Genomic DNA, 25184 nt, shown 5'->3' on the forward strand with positions numbered 1-25184 from the left:
GTAACTAGCTAAATCAGTTATTCAGGAATATTTGCCAAGATTTATTCTAGAAACAAATGTTGAAAACCATGGGGCTTTATGAATGAAATCACAAATACTAAGTTAAATTATATTTCCTACAGAATCACCTTAATTGAATCATGACTAAACTATATCCATGCCCCAGTTAAAGTGATAATGTAATTACTTAACTCTGTAAGATGGAACAACTACTCTATGGACTTAACAGAATAAAAGTTTTAAAAAACATTCTGTAAAAACATCTTCCGAAGAAGTGCTCAGCAACCCACTTTCCTACCTTACTCATCAAAGGCACTTTCTACCTCCTAACAAAGCTACTAAAAATAAATATTTTTAGGCTATAGGAGGTTGAGTAGAAAAGGAGAAGGGAAGAGACAACTGTAAAAGCATTATACACTAACCATTTGACTAGCACATGTGGCAGTCATGGGAAGAACTCCTAAAACAAGTGAAACAGTACATTAACAAATTCAAAGCCTTCTGTCACTACCATCCCAAAGCTATAAGGTTGGCCTGCAATTTGTAATCCCAAAGTTCTGGGGACCAGAAGCCCCCATTGCCCAATTTATGATTCAAGCCTCATCCCAAAAAAACAGTTTGAAAGGCAGCAAGTTTTCTCAAGAATTTTATATCAAATACAGATAAAGCAGGAGATGAACACAATGCAGTACAATATACATTCACCACCCCAGCAATAATTGTGAAACGAAGAATCCCTCTTTTTTACAGAGCCATCTCCTTCCCACTCCAGTTTATTGTTCACAAATACAAAGTACACAGATTAGCAAAAAGCAAACATGCAGATATACCCTATTCTGTACTTTATACCACTAAGAAAGCTGGAACCACCAAATCTGTTCATCAATAAGATTCTACCTGTCATGTCTTTTGAGTAAACTATTATCTTTCTATTTTTTTTCTAATGACAGATCCTCAAGCACAGGAAACACATACTTGCAATGCTCACAGAATTTATACAACTTTGGAATTTTAGAAGGAATTTCTAACTATCTTTGATTATGTAAAATTGTGATAAAGGAGAGTTTAACCCTGAGTGCCACTGTGATGCCTCAGACAGAGAAAAAGCAAGGAAGAGGAGGAAATGAGCCACGGAGAAGAGAGAGCGAAGGAAGAGTATGCAGGACTAGGCTCAGTGGCTCATACTGGTGATTCCCACTCAAGAGGCTGAAGCAGAAGGACCACTGCAGATGTGAGGTTAGCCTGGGCTACAGAGTGGACCCTGTCTCATAAAGTTAAGAGGACTTGGAATGTATGAACTGGTAAGGTACTTGCCTACCATGAGCAAAGCCCTGGGTTAACACAGAATAAACCAAGCATGGTTCCTCATGTCTTATTAACTTAGCACTCAAGAGGTGGAGGTAGGGAAATAAAAAATTCTAGCTCATCCTAAGCTATACAGTGAATTCAAAGCCAGCCTGGGCTACATGAGGTCCTGGTCCAGAAAATGATGATGATGATGGAGGAGGAGGAAGATAAAGAGAAGACGACGAGGAAGAGAGAGGGAGGAGGTGGTGAAAAAAAAAAAATCCACAGAGGTTGATAAATAGTGGTTGGGGCTACTGGAATTACCAATAGCACCAGGTTTAGAGTTCCTACAAAACACCTACAGATGTATATTACAACATTCTTAGAAATTTTCATTTTCTCCAAGTCTAGCTGGAAATTTCCTCAATCAGCACTAAGAGGTATTAGCCACATTTAGCTGCTCTGAAGAAGGTGTGCTGGCTCAAAGAACCCTATGCAGCTGTAGCCATATTGTCTTCAGTGCTCTCACTAGTCCTGAATTGTTTAAGCTGCCCCAGACCAGAAATGCAACACTAAGGTCTTTCTCTAAGTTTACACTGTTTTAGATGTCCATAAGCAAAGTGTAAGACAATTTCAGGGAAGGGCCACACACACAACACTTTGAGTTATAAGAACCAGCACATTTTCATGCATAATTTAACCCTTTCTGCAGTTTAACTTCATTTCTGCCCCTAAAGGCTGCCCTTACAATTCTGAAGCCAGACACACTTCATGGCTGTTTTTCCAGCAGATTACACTAACATCCTCAAAGCTCAGCTTGAGCCAGTTGGTAGAAAAGCTTTTTACCTCTCTAGCTGGCCTTTTCATTCCAACATCACCACAGACATATTCTGAATTAAGTAGTTACTACAGTGTACTGGCATTTGGCTTGCTCAAGAGTACCTGGATCACTTGGTTTTTAAGACAGGGTCCCATGTAAGAATGTACTCCATAACCAGTCCCTCAGTATACCCATACCTTTTCTCAGTCCTTGCTTACACACAGTGGGTACTGAAGGGTGACTACTGGTATGCTGCCCATGCCCAGTGGATTACCCCATACATGTACAAATGGGCAGCACAAAATGAAGGCAGAGGGATTTTTTTTTTTTAAAGCCAATAAATTGGGAGAGAGATATGTTTAGGGAGGCCCAGAAAAGTAGAAGGGAGTAGTGGTAAATTGGATCAAGATACATGGTATACTTGTATGAAATCTTCAAAAACTAAAAAAGTATTCATTCATTTATACCCAGTATCATCCCATTCATAGGAAATCTAAGAATGTAGAACATCAAAATTAGTTATAAAATTAAATCTGCATTGGATTTTAGTGTTTTTCAAAGTATTTCTAGCAATCACTATTTATTTACTTATTTATTTGGCAAGATCTTTTTATGTAGCGTTGGCTGTCCCAGGTAGACCAGTCTAGTTTGTCTTCTGCCTTCCCAGTGCTGTGCATCCATGCCCAGTTAGTATGTAAACTGAGGCTGAGACAGTAGGTAACTTGCTAACACTGAATTCCACTTATTTTTTCATTAAACAAAAATGGTACAAAAACAGAACGCAGTAAGAATTATGACTGCAACGATCAGTGCTGCAAGTAAATGGACTATGAGTACATGTTAAAGAGAAGCTGTGAACACTGTTAAGAATAACCTTAGTTCAGAACAAGGGCACTAATGAAGAATGAGGCAGTCTGTGGCTCATCTGGCAAGTGAAATAACTCAAAACTAGTGCTAAGTAACAAGAGTACATGTACAGCCATAAACAGGAAACATTTGTCCATCAAAGACACGGCAGCCCAACCTGAGCGAGTCTGCATCAAAGTGGAGGTGCACCACTTGAACAAATCACTTAATGTCCACATCTGCAGAGAGATGAAGGTCTAGCTAAAGAATGCTTAGTGCATACAGGATACACATTCTCTCCTTGCCTTTCTTCCCAGACAGGAAGCTGACAACTAAACAATCAATATGAAGGTGATCTAAATGTTCACAATACACAGAACCATTACAGGTCATTAAAGAAATATTAACACACGCGCAAACAATTCTGTGCTAAGAATCTGAATGAGGCTATTTACATATTAGCTGTATTTTACTTAAGATAATAAAGAATAGGCTGCATTACAAACAGGAAAACTGCCACAACAAAAGGGATGTTTTGTTACTATTGATTTTCCACTTTTTCTTGAAACAGGGTTTCACTATGTAGCCTTGGCTGGCCTGGAACTGGCCATGTAAAACAGGCTGCCCACTCATAGAGATCTGCCTGCATCTGCCTCCAGAATGCTGGGAAATAAAGGTATGGGCTACCACACCTAACTGGCAATAAGATGTTTTTTTTCAAACAAGACTCAGAATCCCAGCACTTGAAGCAGAAGAAATGCTACAAGTTCAAAGCTAGTCTGGGCTATACAATAAGACCCTGTGTGAAAATACACCACCTATCCCATACACAAAGCAACAAAAATTAACACACCCTGTGCCTTAAAGACTTGGGGTAATCTTATTCCATCATTGTTCAGTTGCCTCACTGAGAAATAAAGGGTCCACAGCATGATAGTTACTTAGCACATAAACTGCATTATAAATCCAAAGACAAATCATAGACAAAAGTGGGAGTTCTGTGGCCCTTCAAATTGAATGTGGTGATAAGTCACTCTTACAGATAATGAAAGAAAACAAAATGCACAGGATATAATTCATGGGGAAAGGAGCATATAAAAAGCTACCCTTGTAAAAGGGCTAAAAGAACCTCTAATAGCAATATGAGGCATTTACGGTCAAGGTTGAAGCTTTAAAAAATATCAAATATACAACATTTACTTTTACTTATACCAAAGAGTCAAGGATACAGACACACTATAATACTTAAAAACAAAATCTGCGGTCTTCAAAGTTCTAAGAGAAACCTGAGAACTCTGACCTCAAAAAAAAATCCAATATACCATCTGCAATAGTTCCCTCAATAAAACTAGTAAAGCCCTTAAAACCCAAAGATTGGTTAATTTTAAGATACAATATATCAGAGCTATACTATAACTTAATCTCATGGTGACAAATTTAACCACTAACAATATATACAGAATGCATCTATGAAAAATAGACAATGGCTCACTCCTGTAATCCCAGTACATGGAAAAGTGAGGTGAAATTGTCTTGAATTCGGAGCCAACCTAGACTATAGAGACATTATATCAAAAAACAAGACCAACAACAAAAATACACCTGAACTCAAAAAATGCCATTAAACAAGATATTAAAAATAAATTGAAAGTTATTAGTCAAGGAGCACTCAGAAACTGGACTAGCTACTAGATTTTTTTTTTTTTTTCTTTCTGAGCCAGGGTCTCATGTGAACCATGAGGCCCATGAATTCAATATTTAGCTAAGACCTTGAACTGATCCTTCTGTGCCTACATCCTAAGTACTGTGTTTACAGACATACACCACCATTCCTGGTTTATGCAGGACTGGGGTTTGAGCCCACAGCTAACTGCCCATTAGGCAAGTAATATACCCACTGAGCCTCCCAAACCCTCTATTTTTTTTTTTAACGATTTTTAGGGAAAACTAAATACATTTGTATCATAAACGCTTACAACAAACAAACAAATTCAATATACAAATTCACATCAAAAGCTTGGCTAGTAAGACATAATGCTTCACTTATGATTCCAACACTAGGAAAGTAAAATATGATTAGGGGGTGGCGGGGGAGGAAAAAGAGGGGGATGATGGGAAAGAGAGGGGGGGAAAGTTGAGCAAGCAAGCAAAGATGAGGTGGGAAATGGCTCAACAGAAAAAATACTTCCCACATAAATATGAGGACCCAAGTGCCCCAGTTAAATGTTGGGCAAAGTGGCATGCACCTGTGATCCAGTATGAGGAGGGGTGGGGTAGGAATCTTCTGGACCTCACTGGCTAGCCAGTCTAGCCAACCCTGTGAAATCATGTTTCAGTAAAAGATATATCCTGTCTTAAACAAAGAAACAAAAATGTGCAAAGTAAATGAGGAAGTGAATAAGGAAGACACCTGGCATTAACCTCTGGTCACCACATGCTGTGTTCACACACCATACACAGTCATATACCTCACGCACACACAGAACATTTCTGTTAAGTATTTAATAGTACAATTAAAAATATCAGAGAGATTGAGGGAAAACCAGACTTTCTTTAGAAAGAGGTTCTGGGGAAAGACAGACCAATATCAAAAACCCTCACCAAGAGGACATGACTAAAAGTCCAGCATGCTGCCACATTCTTCAAGTCCTTGCCTCCAGACAGGAAAATCATGTTTGGGGCAGCTACCTAAAGACCCTCTCAAGACACAACTGAATTGTGATGACCTCTACATCCCACAGAAAGAGAGCACAAACTCCAGTAGTAAGATCTCAATGTTCTAAGCATTACAAAAGTGCATTATAATAAAATCAAATAAATAATGACACCGGAGTACAAAAATGGGACTCCACTAACAAGAGAGAAAGAATTTAATAAAACAGCATTCTCATCAATCATTCAGGAAGGGAAACTCCATACATTTTAATAGTTTATAAAACTTGTTAAATATGAAAAAAGTTTTGCATTCAATACAGTAATCAACATTTATTTACTGGTAACTTCCTCCTTTAAATTTTAAGTGAAAAGAACTGACTAGTTTGTATGTCCACTAAAAACCATATAGAACCAATCTGACCAACTGAATGACATGCATAAGATGTATCCACACTGACAATTAGTTATTGGTCTAGCCACCAACACTAAGTACATATGGGTAAATTTCAAAAACAGGAACTAGACAGTGCAAGACTGGGGCAAAATATGCCTCACATTAAAGGAAAAGGTTTTTTTGTTATTGCAATCATCTACTTCTATAAAGATCTAACCCATAATTTCAAGCCTTCAGCAGAATCCCAATAAGCTTAAAAATGATGAATGTGCCACTAACCTCTATGTTCACCCTTATCAGTGTCCAATTTTATAGTGAGAGGGAATTCTGGACTTCATCTTTTCAACCTCCTTGCTAACCATACCTGAGAGGTATATATTATCCTGGATGTATCAGGCCCTTAAGGACATTATCAATCAGGTCACTTAGGTATAATGTAGCAAAGTAGCCTGAAAGAGTATATGCTGCCCTCAAAATGGCATCTTGAAGGCTAAGTAAATAAATGCAATTATACTGATAAAGAAGCTGCCAGTTTAAAAGGGGGAAAAAGTAATTATACTGATAAGGAAGCTGCCACAGACTACTACTTATAAATATAGAGTGTCATTAACTTTACTGTTTTGATGTCCTTGCTTCTTCTATCTCAGTAAACACATACATTTAGCAAATATAAGTTGTGTTACTATGGCTATGAACAAGGTTAGATATGAGACAGATGACTCAATCAGAAAATCTAGAACGTGCAAAGAAAAAAAGAGCTACATTATGTCTAGAAAACAGAACCAATCACTAAAACCTAAGAAGAACTTCTGTGACATTAAATAGGGAAATTTATTCTATAACCTTCTGAAATTAACAGAAGAAAACAATAGCATTCAGAAGGAGTACATTTAAATAGTGCAATTGTACAGATAATAAACTAATAAAAAATCACTGTACAGAAGTCACATAAATACCACATCAAAGGTTGGGTCTTAAACATAAGAGTGAAATTTAAAAAGGCACTTTATATAACAATAAATGGAAATAGTATTTCTCTATACATAGTAACTACAAAAAAATCTTATTATTTCCAAATACATCTTATCTCTAGTCAAGAAATGACATTTTGAATGAAAAGATCACTAAAAACATCCTTTTTGAGAAAATCAAATCTTACACTTCTAACTATTCCAAGGTGTCTTAAAAAAAGTGGTATTTCACTCAGAAGTCATCGTACAGGAAATTCTGTACATGGCAGACACAATCTAAACATTTATCTGGTTAGATCTAAATGTTATCTTCTACTGGGGCTGTCTACTGGGGTTGTCTCAACTGGACCAAGTACCAACTTTTATTCTTATTACACTACCATCATCATTCAAGTATGCCAGATTAAGGACATAAGCAGGTGAAGAATACTGGAATAGTATTCTTTCTGAGTCAAGTGTTCCCACCCTACCACACTCTGTCCACAAATGACTCAACTGCCAAATTCTTCTATTAGGTGTCTGTTTGATCACCAATTTGGTAATTTCCTGATACTTTTCACTTTCAGAAAAACTGAATTCTTTGGAGTTATCAGTTAGTGGTCAAGCTATGTTACTTTTACTTCATTAATGAACAACAAAAACATCTCAGACAAGAGTAGTGCTGTCTTAAAAATATTTAAGAGCTGTACAATAATGTCAAAATTATTAAAGTGCTAAATTTTATGTGCTTTTGTTGTTGTTTACTATCATTTAAAGCAGGGACTGGTACAAATAAATTAGGTGGAAGTGCCAAACAGTTTCTAAGAATACATCTTCAAGCACTATTTTTGTTTTGTTTTTGAACAACAAGAATATCTCACAAATCATGTCATTTGTAATATCTAATTCAGGGCAAGTTGGAAAAAGAACAATTAGAAGCAGCCTGAACTAATCAGAAATACCGCACAAAGCTATGTGCAACTTTTTCCCAGTAAAGTCTGGGTGGCTACTCATTTCACAGAAGAAAAATACACTGCTACAGTTACGGACTTAAGTCTACTCCTTTGTACAGCATTCATTATACACTACAAAAGTTATATTTTTCTAGAGTTCTTCTGAGAGACATTTTAGAGAGCCCTGGAACAAACCTAAGCAAGCCAAAATAAAATTTTGTGGACAGCACAGAAAAATAAGGTAAATATTAACATATAATTCAGTTAAATTTGCTAAATGATCTTGATAAATAAGTTCAAGTTTAGTCTACAAATAAAGCAAATAGGACCAATACAGTACCCTAAAATTATCTGACAAAGTAACTTCCTCCAAGTTGGGAAATTCGTGCCTTCAATCTGTATGGCACAAATTAGAAGCAGCCTGGCCTGGTGGCACATGCCTTTATTTCCAACACTCAGGAGGCAGAGAGCAAGCACATCTCTATGGGTCCAAGGCCAGCCTGGTCTACATAGCAACCTCCAGCCCTGCTAGCTCTATGTAGTGAGACCCTGTCTCAAAAACAAACAACGAGAAATACAAATTAAGTAGGGTGATGAATATGGGTATGAAAGTAGGAAAAGTTTTCTAATAAATTACAAAAAGGTAAGCATCACAAATATTGCCAATCATAAAAAACAGAAACCAATAAACCCTTAAGACAGTGCTATATTCCATTAATAGAATACCAAAGACATTTTGATTAAGCAGATTAAAAATTAAAAAAACAAACTAACAAACAAAAACCCTGATGTTTGAACAACCAAAAGGTCACAGAATTATATTTGTGAAAAAACAAACAAACAAAAAAACTACACACACACAAAACAGTTTTTGGTTGCCAAGTTACATTGGGTAAAGTGTTCAGACCGCCTCAAACTTGACATTTTCTCTACTTAAGTCATGTTGTGAAGACAAGGACAGAGGGCCTGGTATATCATACAGCCATTGCCTTGAGATTAAAGAGATGATACTGCGGGACATTAATATAACTGAGGTATCTGCTGCCAGCTCCAGAAAGGTGGAGAGTTATTATTGGGAGCAAAATGTAAGTCATCTCAGAGTGAGTCCAACTGGATTACATGACAAATTAACCCAAGAACATGTCACTGAAGTTTTAATTCCAGCCTTTCAAGAACCCAATAAAAATATCCAGAAACAGCTGTGTATCTTGAAAACACCCAGTCACATTTTACATCTCAAGGATTTCTCAACGAAGTCTAAACTAATAGCATCCCTCTTTATTTCAAGAGAGACCAGATTGTCAGGCATGTTTGGAATTCTTGCTCTTAAAGAGTTCAGATTTGCATGCCTGGATGACGGCAATGATATCCTGTATTTCCAGGGTCATGGTGATGCATTTGTCTACTGTATTGAGAACGTAATGCACTATCAAGCTCAAAAAAAAAACCCAACTGCTTAGAAGATAGGTTTATGAAGGCCATATCTCATAGAAAGGCCCACATTAGAGACACTTCAATGCCTGAGTCCCATAGATGGTTGATATGAGAGCTTGGTGAGCCAAAGACTATTAGGTTTGATGTCAATAAGCGCTATCTCACATGCAGAGTTATGGGTAGTTATGGTATGGTAACCCATCATAGCCAGGATGAAGACAGCTTAACTTTTCTACAGTGATGTTATAGGAAGGAAAATATTTTTCCACATTGAATCCAAAAGTAGACCTGTAACATTTAGTCATCCCAGTTACAAGCAAACTGGATTTGGCAAAACTTTTAATGAATTTCAGCAGACACATAGCTTCATGGCTAATTCTGAAGTCTCACAGAGCTTGATAATAGAATGAACTATGGTGAGCTGATCATCTTAACATAGGGACTGTAACAGATTTATCGTTTTTTGATGAGCCATCAAGTTGAAGCCTGAAGTTCCAGAAGCATCGATGTCCTAAAAATGAAAGTTTTTACACTTCAGTCTTAGTAAAGACTGATCTAGTAGCAAATTGTTTCCAGATCCAAAAATCTGCTAGTACTCAGTTTACCAACAAGATTTTCCTGAGGCACGAATCTACATATTTTCTTTTAATTCCAGAAGATTCAGATTCCTGAGTACCATTCTCTGGACTTATTTTGGACCAAAAATAATGAGTAAACCTCTGTCCAACACTCTTTAGAGCAAAGTCTCCATTTGTCCAATAAAGCTTAAGTCTTTTTTATATATACTTCATTCTAAAAGTCTAGAACTCTAACATCAGCTGTGATTATTCCAGACATGCACTCATTTTTGAGATGACCTCCAACCTAGAGAAGAACAGGTAAACTAGGATTTTGGAAGGCTAATCTACTAAACATCTAGAGTATTAATTTTTATACCCATGTCGTTCTGGAGAGTCTCCCTTTTTTCTGTATCTATAGGGGTGATTCCGGGGTTTGTACCAATCCCCTTTGGAGTACCCTCTGTTGTGATAATGTGCTTTCTGATCATGACTATAAAAGTATCGATGCTGAGTATAGTATTTATTGTGATCCTTATATTCACTTTCTTTAATACTATTGTCTTCTGCAACAATAGCATTCACATCTTGTCCAAAAAGAGAAGTGCCATCAAAGGGCAAGTGTAAGATCTTCTCCTGGGTTTTCTTAGTGAGAGATGTAAGTCGGAGCCAGGCCTGTCTTCTGTAGTCTACTGCCATGGCCATAACTCTGACTACAGAGTCCATTATGTCCCTAGTGGTACAGAGCTGCCAAAGTCCTGCATCCATGCCATCAGATATTATACATCTTGCTTTTCCACGATCAAACTCTGGGTCATGAACCAGATCTTCCATGTCTTCCCAGAGTTTACGTTGATACTGAGTCATATAGGCCATGTAGCTAGCAGCTCGAGCTGCAATGGAAGCAGCATGGTAGAACCTACAACCCATGACCTCCATTTCTTTTGAGGTAGAGTCTAAAGGAGATGTTGTGTTTCCTCTTTTGCTATGTTCTAATACATCTATAATGGGTCCCTCAGCTGGTGGATTTGGCTGGAAAGGAGATGAGTCCTTGGCCACAGGATATACCCTGTGCCCCATGAAGGAAGAGGGATGGCAATCAGCAGGGTCTTTAAAAACTTCAGTGGTGGCAATTCTCAAAAGTGGATGCAATGGAGGAACCAAACGTTTTTTAGAGGTCATCCAATCAGGCTTCCCCTCACAGGATTCAGCTTCAGACTGTAATGTCACCCTTTTTATAACACCTCTTTGTTCCATTCTCTTCAAAAGACCCGTGAAACTAGACTGCATGGGGTCGGGTGGCTGTCCTTTATCATCAGCTGATGGAGATTTGCAATCAGACTCTTCTTCAACTGTAGATAAACTGTCCTCCTTAGAGGTGGAGATATCCCAAGAAACTGATGAGTTTTCACTTGGCCTAGAATGATGAAATCTAAAACAACTCCTGGACTGCAGATCACGTATGACTCGGGACATCTCAGCCACTTGTGTCTGGAGATAAAGGATGGCATCCTGTCCATTCTGTGAAACTGAAGACATCGCCATAGGTAAATCCTCTTTGACCTCAGAAAAAGCCAAAGACTCTTGGGGGACCAGAAGTGATGATGAAGGCAGAGTCTGATAATTTTGTGATTTATGTGTCTCTGTTTCAGATATATTAATATCTGAATTACTTTGATCATTTTTCTGGGTCTCCAATGGGTTCTCAACAGAAGAAGGTTGAGAAACTATTCTTTGTGGACTGTTGGCACAACTCCCAGAGGAGGAACTGCTGTCTCCAATGGGAAGAGGAACACTGCAGCTAGAGCACATTTCTGGGCGATGGTTCTCAGAGGATGGCACCTTAGATTCAGGCATTCTCTGGGTTATCCACATGAACAAGAAAACCAAGGAAGAAAAAAAATATGCTTTAATATGTTAACTTTCAAGTGCAGAGATGCATGTCCAGTAAGTAGAATTCAAACTTTATATTATTATACATAATGACAGAAACAATCCACTATAGATCGGCAAAAGATAACAGAAGTCAAATGTACACGATTCATTAGCCTCAACCCCAGAAAAACTACAGGCATCAATGTTGGACTCTATGAAAAGAAAAAAAAAATCATGATTAAAAATAAGATCATTTGGGGGCTGGGGAGATGGTTCAGAATGTAAAGTGCTTGTCGCGCAAATCTAAGGACCTGGCGTTTAGATCCCCACTACCCAAATAAAAGCTAGGCACACTATTGCAAATCTGTAAGTCTAGCATTGGAGGGGTAGACACAGGCAGATCCCAAATTCACTGGCCAGACAGCTTAGTCATCAGTGAGCTTCAGATTCATTAAGAGCTCCTCAAAAATAAAATAGTAAGTAGAGACCAAGTGAAGATTTCAGCCTGGTGTCAGCCTCTGGCCTTCACATGCTCACCTGTGCATACACTCGCATGCATCCACACAAACATGTACACACATATGCGCCACACAAATAAACCTCAGTTCAAAGCAGTACTACCCTACTCTGCTACATGATCCCAAACTGCAGTGAAATGCTGTGGTGAGGTTACTGGAATAACAAAGGAAAAACAAACAAACAAACAAACAAACCCTACTCAATAGTAAAGGGCACCAACTGGAAGATAATGATGGCAGAGAAAACTTGAACAAAGTCCTACTGAAATGGAAAAAAAAAAAAAAACAAAAAAACAAAAAAGCAAAAACAAAACCTCCCACAATTTAGGCCATTTAAAAACTGTTATTAACTCTCATTGAATAATCTTCCAGTTGTACTGCTTTACAGTTTGCAGTTTTAAGAAACTTACATTTTTGTTACTTTATTTCATCTTCACAACAACCCTGTTAAGTAAGACTACTTCACATTTGAATTGCAAATTAAAATAAAGCAACATACCCCTATGACTAAGACAAAGTGAGGGTACGTCTCAAGCTGAGGCATTTTGATCATATATCCACGTCTCAAGTCCCCACATCTTATAACAAGAAGTTTCCTAGCCACCATAAAGCAAGAGCCAGGAATTCTCTAATCCATTAAGAAAAAGTTTATTAGCAGAAATTTGGGCTAAGTCAGCAACAAATAAATGGAAGCCAACACTGCCATGAAGGGCTCAAGGAATTCAACTCTCAGTATGAAAGTCTGAAAATGAGGAGAGAAAAGGCTAAAAGGAGAGAGGACTGGACTCATTTATCAGCTATAAGTTTCCACATTCCATTTCCTAAAGGATCTTCCCACACTCTTTTTCCCAAGATAAATTTTCTGTGGCCACATACTTCAAAAAGTAAAGAATTCAATTCTATAGGCACCAGATGAGAGCTACAGAAAAGAAAGCGGGGTAAGCAAAAAGCTTGTAGTTTTTATTGTATTTCCCTTTATCAGTTATTATTCTACAGTTTATATTTCCCTGCAAAATGTAAGTTAAGAACTGCTATAGGCAAATACTCCTTGAACTACCTATGCTGTCCTGTCCTGTGAGAAATGAGCATTCTTTAGAGACCTATGACCTTAAACAGTGTTACTGCTTCAGAACAAAACAAACAAAACAAACTGATACAAGTGAAAAAGATGAAATCAAATGTAATGAATGTACTTACATCGCTATGAGAGGTACTAGGCTCTTCATCGTCACTGCTGACCAGATCAATATATTCAAGAACAGGTCTTAATGGTCCTTCCTATAAAAGAAATTGAGGAAAGTTATATCATGAACATCATCTAAACCAGTATTTTAAACAATATTATTTTGTTGGGATTGGATCTGAAAAGAAAGACATACAAGTTGCAGGAAAACAACAACAAACAAAAGTACTATTCAGAGTATATACCTTTTTTTGAAAAGTTGACTAGTCAGGCATGGTGATACATACTTTTAGTGCTAAGCAGTTTAGGTGCCGAGTGAGACAGGAAGAGTACAAGTTCAAGACCAGCTAGGCTATTGCACAGCAAGTACTGGACTACCCTGACTTACAAAATGAGATACAATCTTGAAAAGAAAAAGAAAAAAAGAAGAGACCTAAAAGTTAAGAGCCTGAACCCCTAGGGACACAGATACTATGACCCAGTGCATTTCAGCAAGGATGAGTTTCAACAGTTTATTAAGACATCTAAGTTTGTGAATACCACAGTACATATAGCTCAAAACATGGAGATCTTTAACCAATATTTTAGCTTCAATTCCAAAATTTAAGAGAGTAAAACATCAAACCCAGATTCTTCTCCGATCCTCTTCCTAGTCTTAGTTCAGGCTTAAAAGCTCAGTATCATTTTATAGGCAAAAGGACATTAGTAAATAACATTATGACAGTAAATAACATTAATATAGGAATTTCACAGAAGAATATGAAACCTGGGAAAGAAAGATAATTATAACTAAAGAGAACACAGCCATAATAATGTACAATGAATACTGGTGATAATAAGAAGAGTGAGAATCTGGGCACAATGGAAAAAAAATCAGTTGAGGGACCTTATCCCAAAGAACCAAAACAAACAAAAAACATAATCACGGAATCAAAGACGCTCAAGTGACTAGAAATATACTAATGCCAACATTGCACAAAGCACTAGTGGTATAAAAAAGTGTCTGGCCAACCACCAGACATGCAGGCCTGCAACATAGGGATATGAACATTTGTGAGTGAGATGTGAGAGTTGCCCATCCCCAGCGTGCAGAAAACTACTAAACTCTCAACTAACCAAAATGATCACAGACCAATGAAAAGTCATCAGTACTGCATGTTGGCAGAAACAATGTGCAACAAGACTACATAGTAAATTTACTGATGCTTGAAAAAGAAAAACTAAAAGAAGCAGTAAACATATAAACCATACAGCAAAAAAGGCAAAAAGAGAGCAAAGTAAAAGCCAAACCGAAGCAAACAAACCCCTCCAAAATCTAAGGTATGACTAGTAGGTGTGTGTGTTGTCAGCACTGGGGGATAGCAGAGAAGTTCAAAGCCAGGCTGAGCTACAAAGTGGGAACCTGCCTCAGAATTTTAGAAACAAAAAGGGGGCTGGGAGTACAGGAGAAAACACCATTGATACAGAGCTTTCTCAGAATGAAAGATGCTTGCTAGAGACAGGAGGTCATCTAGTTCATGATTCTCTTCTTCCAGATTGTCTGTTTCTCTCCTAGGTCTTCACAATCAGAAATTACCATCCTGAATAGTGAGGCAGACATCAAAACAAAACCAGTGAGCAAAACTCTCAAACCATGAAATGTAATAAAGGAACCAAGATTTCTGCGCAAGCAATTAAGGTGGAAGGTCAAGAGGAAAAAGAAATCACGTAGTACAAATCATGTAGTCAGCACAGCCACATGTATCATCTACTGTAAGACTAAAGCCTACCCTTGGTACTGACACTGTCCAATCACACTGTCAACAAGGAAGCAGAAAAGATGAAGAGGTAACTGCTTTTACTACTGGTATAATCACCAAAGTTTGGACTCTGCAAACCATGTTACTTAGGAACTTGTTATTTTTTATTATCAAATTTTACTATGTTGGTTTGTTTCTAACATAGAGTCTATGTAGCCTGGGCTGGGCTGGCCTGGCACATATTTATGCAGCCCATTCCGGCTTCAAATTTACAGTCCTCCTGAGCCTACCAAGAATGGGGATCACAGGTATAGCTGTATGTCATAAGGCCTTGCTTTTAGGAACTTAGTATTATACACAGAAATAGTGAATCAACAAAATCTTCCAGGTAAACAGAAATAGGGAGGCAGAAGCAGAATTTCCATAAACTGAGTAATGAGAACAGAAGTTGGTCTTGGTATACACCTGTAATCCCAGCACTGGAGAGGCAGGATAGTTGTTTTAAGCTAGGAGAGCTACAATATTTAGGGAACTGCTGGCCAGCTGGACACTACAGAACAATCTCAAGGGAAACAAGCAAATAAACAAACAAAACCCACTAAAACCAAACTGGGCATGAGCAGTGCAGGCTTGTAACATAGGACAGCTGCTAAAGTTCAAGGCTAGGACTGAAGAGCAGCTTGCCAAAGACTAGCGGTGCAGCCTGGTGGTACATGCACAGGGCCCTAGGGCCAACCCCAGTACTAGGGGAACTGTTAAGTGTGGTGTGTACACCTATTATCCCAGCATTCAGGAGGCAGAGGCAAGTTTCCAGGACCAGCCGAGACGAAACGCTGGCTCAAATATAAAGAATTAAATGATTTTTTAAATGTAGCTCACTACATAGGAGGGCTAGAAATGAGAACAGATAAAGCAAGACTACCAGAAGTTTACTACTGAATTGTTTCACTAATATGCAACTGCTGTTGAATTATAAAGGTGAATCTTGTATGATTTATAGTAATTAAGACAAAATAATGAAAAACAACTAGGACAAAAGAAAACAAAACATAGAGGAAAAAAGTTTACTGACTTACAAGAGATAGACTAAATCCAAGAGAAGAACTGGATGTTTGATTGTTACTTGACAGGGCTGAGAAGACCCAACCCCACTGTGAGCAGCACCACCCGTGGGCTGGTAAAGGGGTACTTCTCCCTCTGCTCCCTGCCTGTGAACACATGGCAGCTGCTTCTCCATTCCTGCCACAATGTTTTTTCTTCTCTACTGTGGACTATGAGCAAACGAATTTGTTTCTTGTCAAATATCTGACCACAGCAATGAGAAAAGCAATTAATACACAGAAAAGAAGAGTAATTATAAGCATGCCAAAGAAAATGACTTACGTACAAGTAGAGTACACTTTAACTAGTTTTTACTGCAGTTGTGGAATAATTAGCAGTAATTCTCCTGCCTCAGCTTCCTGAGTGCCAATTACATAGGGAACATACACAGGGTATATACCACCATACCCTGGCTTGCTTTTGTTTTAAGATAGGATCTCACATCCTACCATGCCTAGGTTGACCAGGAATTCCCTGTTCATTGCTTATACAATAACAAAGCTCAATTTCCCCAGTGCTTGGATTTCACCAAGACCAACTTACCTTTCATCTTAAAACTGTTTGCCACACTGAATTTGTACTCCACTTAGTCTATCCCTAATTGATACAATTTATTGAGCCCCATACCAGGTCCTGTGCTAAGCTTTCCAATTATACCATCCAACTTCTTCACCTGCTTTACGGAGAGTCTTAATTACTTAAATCACCCTATTTTTTAGATAATAAAACTGAATTACACAGACATACTAGGCTGTGTGGTTACTATAATTCAGAGGTACTTCAAAGTATAAGCCAAATTTTAAAAAATTGTTGCTTATTACCTATTATTAACTTTCCAAGTTAACACATTCCTTCAGTCAAAGGACAAAAAAAATAACAAAAAAAAAAAAAAAAAAAAACCACTATTGCCTGTATTATGAGTATTTCATAATGTTACCCAATCTGCTGCTAATTCCCCAAGAAGTAATGTTCAGGATACAAATATATTTATAATGACTACACATGTCTGTATTAAGTACAAATGCACGCCCTTCAATTACAGGGCATTTTATCTAAACTTGTACTACTACTAGTAAATCAGTCTTATCTCCTCCTGTACCAATAACAAAGAATGCAACTCAAAATTTACATTACAATGTCATTACAATTTAGCAGCAGAGGCTCATGCAGAACACATTTAGAAACACAGAATATTTAAAACTTAGAATGAAAATCACCAACCTTTCTATTTAGGAAAAGATATATACATTAAAATACCACCCGCAAGTGTTTTACTTAAAAAAAAAAAAAAAAAAAAAAAAAAAAAGGTTAGGGCCGTAGATGACTTCTGCAGTCTTGCTTAGTTCAAAACTTTCAAATGGTTTCCAACTGCCTACTTTTTGGTTAAATATACCACATTCAAGATCTGTGTCACATGGCCCATCTTTCTCCCACATTTAAAACTAAAGAAAATTAAAAACAAGTCTATCTCCAAAATTACCCATACTGCTGTTTTTCCATTTCACACCTTTCTTTCTTTTTCTATTCTGAATGCCATTTTAAACATTCACATCTGAGGATAGCACTCGACTAACACATGGAGGTCCTAAAGTCAATCCCTACCACAAGAAAAATCAATACAAGTAACCTACTATTAGAGCAAACTAATAAACTACAGTCTTATAATTTCTGTGTGTGTTGCATGTGAACGCTATGAATGTGCAGGTGTGAATATACATACATATGCTGCTAAAGTCAGGAGACACCTTCCACCTGTGCTGAGGCAGGGTCTCTCTTGTTTTTGCGACCGCACAGGTTCCTCTACTCTGGTTGGCTGTGAACTTGGGATTACACACTTGCTTGCTTATTTCTCTTTCTTTTCTTCTCTCTCTCTTTATTTGAGGTAGGATTTCTCTGTGTAGCCCTGGCTGCCCTGCAACTCATTCTGTAGACCAAACCTCAGAGATCCACATGCCTCTGCCTCTCACATGCTGGAATTGTGGGTTCCACAGATAGACTTCTGGTCAAATGCTTTCACTCACAAAGCCATTTCCCAGCACCATTTTAATTAACTAATTAATTAATTTATTTATGTACTCTTTGCTTTCTATTAAAAAAAATCTATTGGAGCCATTTTCTTCTATCACGCTGCTAAAACACTAAACACTAGTAACAGTAAGATATATTTCAACCAAATATAGCTAAAATAGGTCTAACATTTACGAACAAATGGCTTTGCACATTATAAAGCTTCAATACTGTTTTACTTAATGAGTGATTTATAGATAGTCTAAAAAACCTAATCAAAAGATGCTTTTGGTCAACTTGAGAGATAGCTCAAAGGTTAAAAACTTATACTGCTCTTCCAGGGAACCCACAGTTCAGTTCCCAGCACCCATAGTGATGACTTAATACCTTCTGTTAACTCCAGCTCCCAGAGTACAAACACACTTTTTTCTGTACCTATACACATGACAAACAATTTTACACACACACACATAAATAAGTATATTATTTTTTTAATGATGCTTTCTGCATGCATCCTTTCTGCTGAAGCAAGAAGTATTAATATTCAACCTGGTTGCTCAGGTTATTTATGAAATGTTTTGAAATTCTGAATGCCTTACGTTGTTATGAAGATGATAGGTTCCCACAAGTTTGTATGCTTTTATAGCTAAAGTGGCACTGTAAGCAATCCTGTCAGCAATTACTTAGCTCAAAAATTTTTGAAAGTTAAAAAATTGTAATAAAAGATGTTCCATCTCAGAAGAAAACATGAGACATAAGTTGAATTAAGGTGCATATTACTAAACAGAAAATGTAATTAAAAGGCAGAAACAAAGTTCTTATCAGTGCTATGTCATTCTTCCTTGATCTAGGCACTGTCCTAATCTGCTTTCCTGTTGCTATAATAAATCAACTTGGAGAGGAAAGGGTTTAATTCATCTTATACTTCCAGGTCACAGCCCAGTTCTGAATGAAGTCAGGCAGAAACCTCAAGTCAGGCAGGATCCGAGAAGGAATGCTGCTTCCGGACCCTTGCCTAAGAGGTCTCTCTGGCTCTCACACTGGTAGTTTTTTTTATGCTGCCTAGAGACAAAACACTCAAGAGTGGGCTGGGCCTTCTACATTAATCAGCAATCAAGAGAATGGCCCCCTAGACCTGTCCACAGGCCAGTCCAATCTAGGCAATGCCCCAAATGAGGCTCCTTCCTTCTAGGTGACTCTAGTTTACAGTACTGTCTTCTGGTAAAAAAGACCTTCTTTCTTCTTCCCAGAGTCTCTTTCTCCCTACCAGAAGTCCCACCTTTCACTTCCTGCTGTCACTACTGGCACTTTATTCTACAAAAAGCCACATTCCAGTCTAAACCAATCAGTTTCAGGACAACACCCAATCCATCGCTTTAGACTGATTACCCTGTGGCTGAGAGAAGGGCAATACCTCCTTTAAAACAGAATTACCTCAGAAAATCACCTTTAGGGCAGGTGAGGAAGGACAAGCATTTACATATAGAAAGCTGGTAATGGGTTATTAAGAGGACCATACCAAATACTCTGCCAGCGCTTAGCTCTCTAGTCATTAGAAACAATGTGTGGAGGAAGGTTAAATGTATTGCCCTGAAAGGACTGGAGACACAGCTCAGCACTTAAGAGCACTTCTTGCTCTTGCAGAGAACCTAGACTTTGTTCCCAAAAACCATCTGGTGGTTCCATTGTGGCTCACAATCATCCAGAACTCTAGTTTTGGGAGGTCAGAGGTCCTCTTCTGGTCTCTGCAGGCACAGGCAAGCATGTGGTACTACACATGCATACACACACAAAGGACGGTACAGACACAAAATAATATATCTTTAAAAAATTTTAACTTATTACCTTGGCAAATATCAAGGGCACCTATGAATTTTGTATTTTCCTGCATATTTCAACAGAAGTTAAACAAAAGGATTCATTTTTACATTTCAGTATCTGTATTACTCCTTTCTTTCAGCATGTTGTGTTTGGCTTCAGCCTACATTTGTGAGACACTGAAAGTCTCCAGTCCAATGGTAGTTTACTCTTGTACAACTGTTATACATACACGTATAACATAATTTTGTTATAAATTATAAGCTAATAATCAGAACCAAGCAAATGAAGAAGTTATATTGTAGCTTGTATCTGAAAAGCTCAGGCAAAAAACTGGTTTTCATCTTTTCTAGATAAAACTACCAGAGGAACAGAATTGTGTTACAAAGAGCTCAAGTTTCTGTCTGTGGATACTTTGGCTGTAGCACAGTAGCAGTAATTTATTTATTTATTTATTTTTTAAATAGGGTTTCACTACATAGCACAGAGCAGATCTAGAACTTCCCAAGTAAGCAGCTTTCCAATTCAGGATCCTTCTCTCATGGCCTCCCCAGTGCTAGGATTCTAAATGTATCTTAAAATAAAAGCTATCACTAATTATCATTTAAATGACAGTACTTATACACATAGACCAAGTTTTATAGATTATACATTCTTTAGTCTTGATGCAAAGATAGAAGTACCTTTATATTTAAAATAAAATTTAAATACATCTTTTAAAACTCAGATCAACAACCACCTGAATTAATTAGTAACAAACTACAATGGTATTTTATTTCACAAGATGTAAGAAATAAAATTTTCCTTTTTGAGCCTTACTCTGCATATTCTATCAGTTTCTCAAAGGTCCATATTTTATAATGAAGATTGACTCCTATATTTGCATTTGTATTCTATTTACAAATATACTGTGATTCAGGAACAATCCAAAATATTTTTAAAGAGTCATAAAAACCTTTAACACATCATGTATGTTGGAGGGGAGTAGTTTTAATTACCAACATCCTTTCTCCAAAATCCTTCAATATATTAGGAAGAAAGGGACAAGACACAATGTATCCCCAAACCTCACTTTTAGATCCTCAAAGTTTAAAATGAGAAGGATACAGTGCAATGGGAAAATTGCCAAGGAAACAGCCTTATGAAGGGCTCCCCTCACAGCCCACTAAAACACCACAATGGACTGCCCACTGTGGCTCTGGGATCAGGAGGGTGTTCTTTGGTAACCACTATTCTACATTTAGCCAAAACTTCCACACAGACGAATCAGATGAACAATAAGGAACTGCACAGCTTTAATGCCAAACTCCACTAGCTACAGCATTTCAGGAGAGCTATACAGAGCAGGGATGTTCTCTGGCTAGCTAATACTTCAAGAAGAACCAAGGCACAAATTTAGCCACTATAGGTGAAACTCACCCAGAGCTGTTTGCCTCCCCCCCCAACCATCACTTTATGAAGTGCTAGGAGATCCCAGAATACAATATCCTGCATTGTATTCCTAAGTGACAATACCTAGGCTCCAGGCTGAATTCCTGATTCAACAGATCTGGAGGGGTGCCCAGGAATCTGCCTGCTCACAACACTGGAAAATGACTGGCCCCAAAGGAATAAACTTAGAAAAACATAGCAATGCTCCAGGTGATGCAGGACTCTTCATTGTGACCCACCACTGTACTGTGCTGTAACAAGATGACCTTAACTATCAGAAGAGACAGCACACTAAGATGCTGTGCCCTGTGTGTCTACATGTATGTACATATGCAATTCAAGATCTGGGAGGTGTCATTAAGTGCATAGCGGTTCATTAGGACACCCACTTTGTGAGGCTTGCTGCAACTGCTCAGATGGTCTCTTCAGGTAAACATCCAGGTATCCCTTCATGTAAAAGTCCCCTGCTGCAGTCTGTGGCAGCTATTCGACATTCACAACTATCTGTTGACTGATGAATGCCTACCTGGTGAGGTTTAATCACACAATGGCTTACCATACTCTTTCACTCCAGAAAACCGCGACTGTCATTTGCTACTTACACTAACAAACTGAATGTCATCTTCGTTTTCATCCGTTGTTGACTCAGATGCCTCAGGCTCAGCTGGTGGGACAGATTCTATTATCTATAAACAAAAGCCAAAACACGCTTATCTACCCGGTCACACGCTCGTAGGAAATTTTTCCCAAAAGGAATGGGTGAAGACAAAAGCCCCTGAGAGAAACCGCACGATCACGCGCAAATCCGGCTCACAGAAATGCATGGAGGAGGCCGGTTTTGCTAAGGCATCTTGATGCTGCAGAGACCTAGCCTCCCAGGCGAGCTGCCACGATTCCCCTCCCCGCCTCCTCCCCCAGGTGCAGGGATGCGGGCTCTAAACCTCCAGGCTCAGGGATCCGGGCTACAAACACAAGGCCAGCCTGCCTCTAATCCTCTCTCGCCCTCAAGGCTGCGGCCGCTGCAGCTAGGGCGGCCGGGGGCTGGGGGCGGCCGGACCGCCATTGTTGAGGGCTCCACGCAGACGTGCTCCCGGCCTGGAGGCCCAGCAGTGGCCCGAGGCCGCGGGCAGGCTGAGGCCCGAGGCTGGGAAGACAAACCCTTCGGGGTCGGGCTCGGCGGAGCCGCCAAGGCCCGGGCCGCCGCCACTCACCTCCGGCCCTGGGTCTCCCATTTCTCCCACGGCCTGTCAGCACCACGCTCCCACCGCCGCCGCCGCCGCCGCCGCTGCTGTTCCCGACGCCGCCGTCACGACTTCCCTCTCGGCCCGCGCCGCGCGACCCGCCCTGCGTGAGCGCCCACGCAGCTGACGCCTCAGGCCGCGGGGACGCTGAGCCACCGGACCCCGAGCGCGGCCTCGCGGCCGCTAGCTTCCCACACCGCTTTGTACGCCCGCCGCCTTCCGTCCGCCCCGCGAGGGATCCTGGGAGTTGTAGTTTCCAGCGGCCTCGGGGCTGCCGACCGCGTGGCAGGGAAAGCTGGCGAGGACGTGGAGCTCGGCGCTCAACTACAGCTCCGGATGATCGGGGAGGAGATAGTTTTGAGTCTACGTACACTCTCGTTCAGCTTCTGCCTTTGACTTGAGAAACACTGACAGGGAAAGAGCTGCGCTGGCTGCAAGAGGGGTAGATGAAAAAAAAAAAAATGGAGGACTTTTTCCTCCCAATTACATCTTGGCAAGGGTGGCAGGTGCAAGAGCCTATATGGCGTTTCTGAGAGGTCATAAATTCTTGCTATAGTCTCTCAAAGTAGCTTCCTGTTGTCCACAGGTCTCCAGAAGGCCCATGGTTCCTGTAAACTAAAAGAAGCATTACTGATTAGATCCCGGCGGTCTTTCGTGTCTCTGCCTTGGTCTTTTCAGCCTTGGCTGAATTGATTGGTTAATTACTTGGAGAGTGGGACACAGGCATAAGCAAAAGGGTAACCCTTTCAGACCTTTATTGGTCATAACCGCTATGAAAGCAAAGCTCGGTAATCTTTGTTTGGGGCCAGAAGGATGGTGACTGCAACTAATTTGTTTCCTTTTCTTCCGTTCTTACTTTTTCTTTCCTTTTTTGCATTGAGGTGTAGGATGGGTGGGTTTTGGGGAAGTCCAAGATGTGAGGCACTTTCGAGCTATTCAACTTCTTTTGTGACTTCTCTCTCCCAGGGCCAGCAAGTACTGAATCTTGCTAAAGGGCCAGAGGGAGGAGAAAGGTTTGTAAAGCTGGAGTCCAGGTTCACTAGAAAGGGAAAAGCAGTCAAAGCCTGACTACTTTTCATCATGAAATCCTAGAACAGTGGTATAATACTGTACCTTTTAAACATATTCTCAGGCCCTATAAAATACAACCAAACTTCTAAAAATAAAAGTTGACTCATGCATGAGTCAAAACAACTATGGCATCTAATTTTTTGTTCAAATAATGACTTAAAACAAAAAGCCTTTTTTAAAAAAATGTAAATAGTGGTAAGATTTTTAATAAGAATTTAAGAATTAAGTCTGTGGTGCCTGATGTTATCTCTCTGTATACAAAAATACCATCTAATTGCCTATGCCTATAGAAATTATTGTTTAATAGTTTATCTCTGCATTACAACAAAGTACTGTACAATGTCTGTTGCTTTCTAATATGTTTGAGATTTATACAGACCAACTGACAACCAAAGATGCATTCTATGCATTTTTCAAAACCTATATTAAATATTTAATATTAAATTAAATATTTCTAAACTCAAGTGTATAGACGAGACTGTAAGAAGATAAGTCCAATGGACCATTTAATTGGTTTCTGGTAGAAATCGGTGGGTAAAACTCAAGGAAAACAAAGAGTTTATGACAAGAGCAGGAAAATGCTCATACTACTGTAAATGCATTATAAATTTTAGAATAGATGGCAATGTCCCTTGAGGGGCATTCTTTTCATATCTTCTCAAAACTTAAATATAACTTCTGTTATTCTCAAAACATGTTATATTACATGATAACTCAATTCTGTATGAACACAGTCTTAAAAAAACAAATACTCATATCAAATATAATCCTCATTTTCTGCAACTTGGTCACATGACCTTAGCTTTTAGAACAACCACAGCAAGCCTTTCACTAGGTCTTGGCTACTTTCCTGGACCCATACCTTCATCCCTGAAGTGTCTATGCCCTTTTTCATTCTGTGTGGATAAAGTTGTAGTTTCCCACTGACACAAAGTAGCACCGAAAGACATTTCCTGAGAGGATCTACCGCACTCCAGAAATAATCTTTTTTGCCTCCGTTGTGGAGAGGCAATCCAATTTCCCCTTAGTAATCTGGATCAGTCACTACTCCTAACACTGTTATTCTTTTCTTAGCCTGTTGGTTCACGGGCAACACAAACCCAAAGTAGTGGCCAGGGGCAAGTCTGAGCTTCCAGTTTAGTGGAATGTTTGTTGTGACTCCTGGCAGGAATTATCTTCATCTGGAACCAAAACTTCTAGGCTAGCAGAATTTTTTGTTGGTGTTATTTTGTTTTTTGGTTTTTGAGACAGAGTTTCTCTGTGTAGCCTTGGCCGTACTGGACTCACTTTGTAGACCAGGCTGG

General features: G+C 39.1%; 1 protein-coding gene across 2 annotated transcripts in view; it reads right to left on the minus strand.

Annotated features, from left to right (window-relative positions):
* The window catches only part of Znf451 (zinc finger protein 451), a 60839-nt gene extending 37842 nt beyond the window's left edge, over positions 1–22997 (minus strand). Inside the window, exons 1-4 of one of the 2 annotated variants that reach the window (XM_055606333.1) lie at positions 22780–22997; positions 22171–22254; positions 13487–13567; positions 9662–11756 (exon numbers count right to left, since the gene is read on the minus strand). In XM_055606333.1, the coding sequence (XP_055462308.1) occupies positions 10263–11756; positions 13487–13567; positions 22171–22254; positions 22780–22800 (1680 nt within the window). In that variant the 5' untranslated portion in view covers positions 22801–22997 and the 3' untranslated portion in view covers positions 9662–10262. Of the gene's footprint in view, positions 1–9661; positions 11757–13486; positions 13568–22170; positions 22255–22779 lie in introns of those variants that run through there. The other variant, XM_055606315.1, reaches the window with a different exon arrangement.
* Between the last annotated feature and the right edge of the window lie 2187 nt (positions 22998–25184).

The sequence above is a fragment of the Psammomys obesus genome, unplaced genomic scaffold (genome assembly GCF_907164565.1).
Source record: "Psammomys obesus unplaced genomic scaffold, mPsaObe1.curated_primary_1811, whole genome shotgun sequence".
Lineage (NCBI taxonomy): Eukaryota > Metazoa > Chordata > Mammalia > Rodentia > Muridae > Psammomys > Psammomys obesus.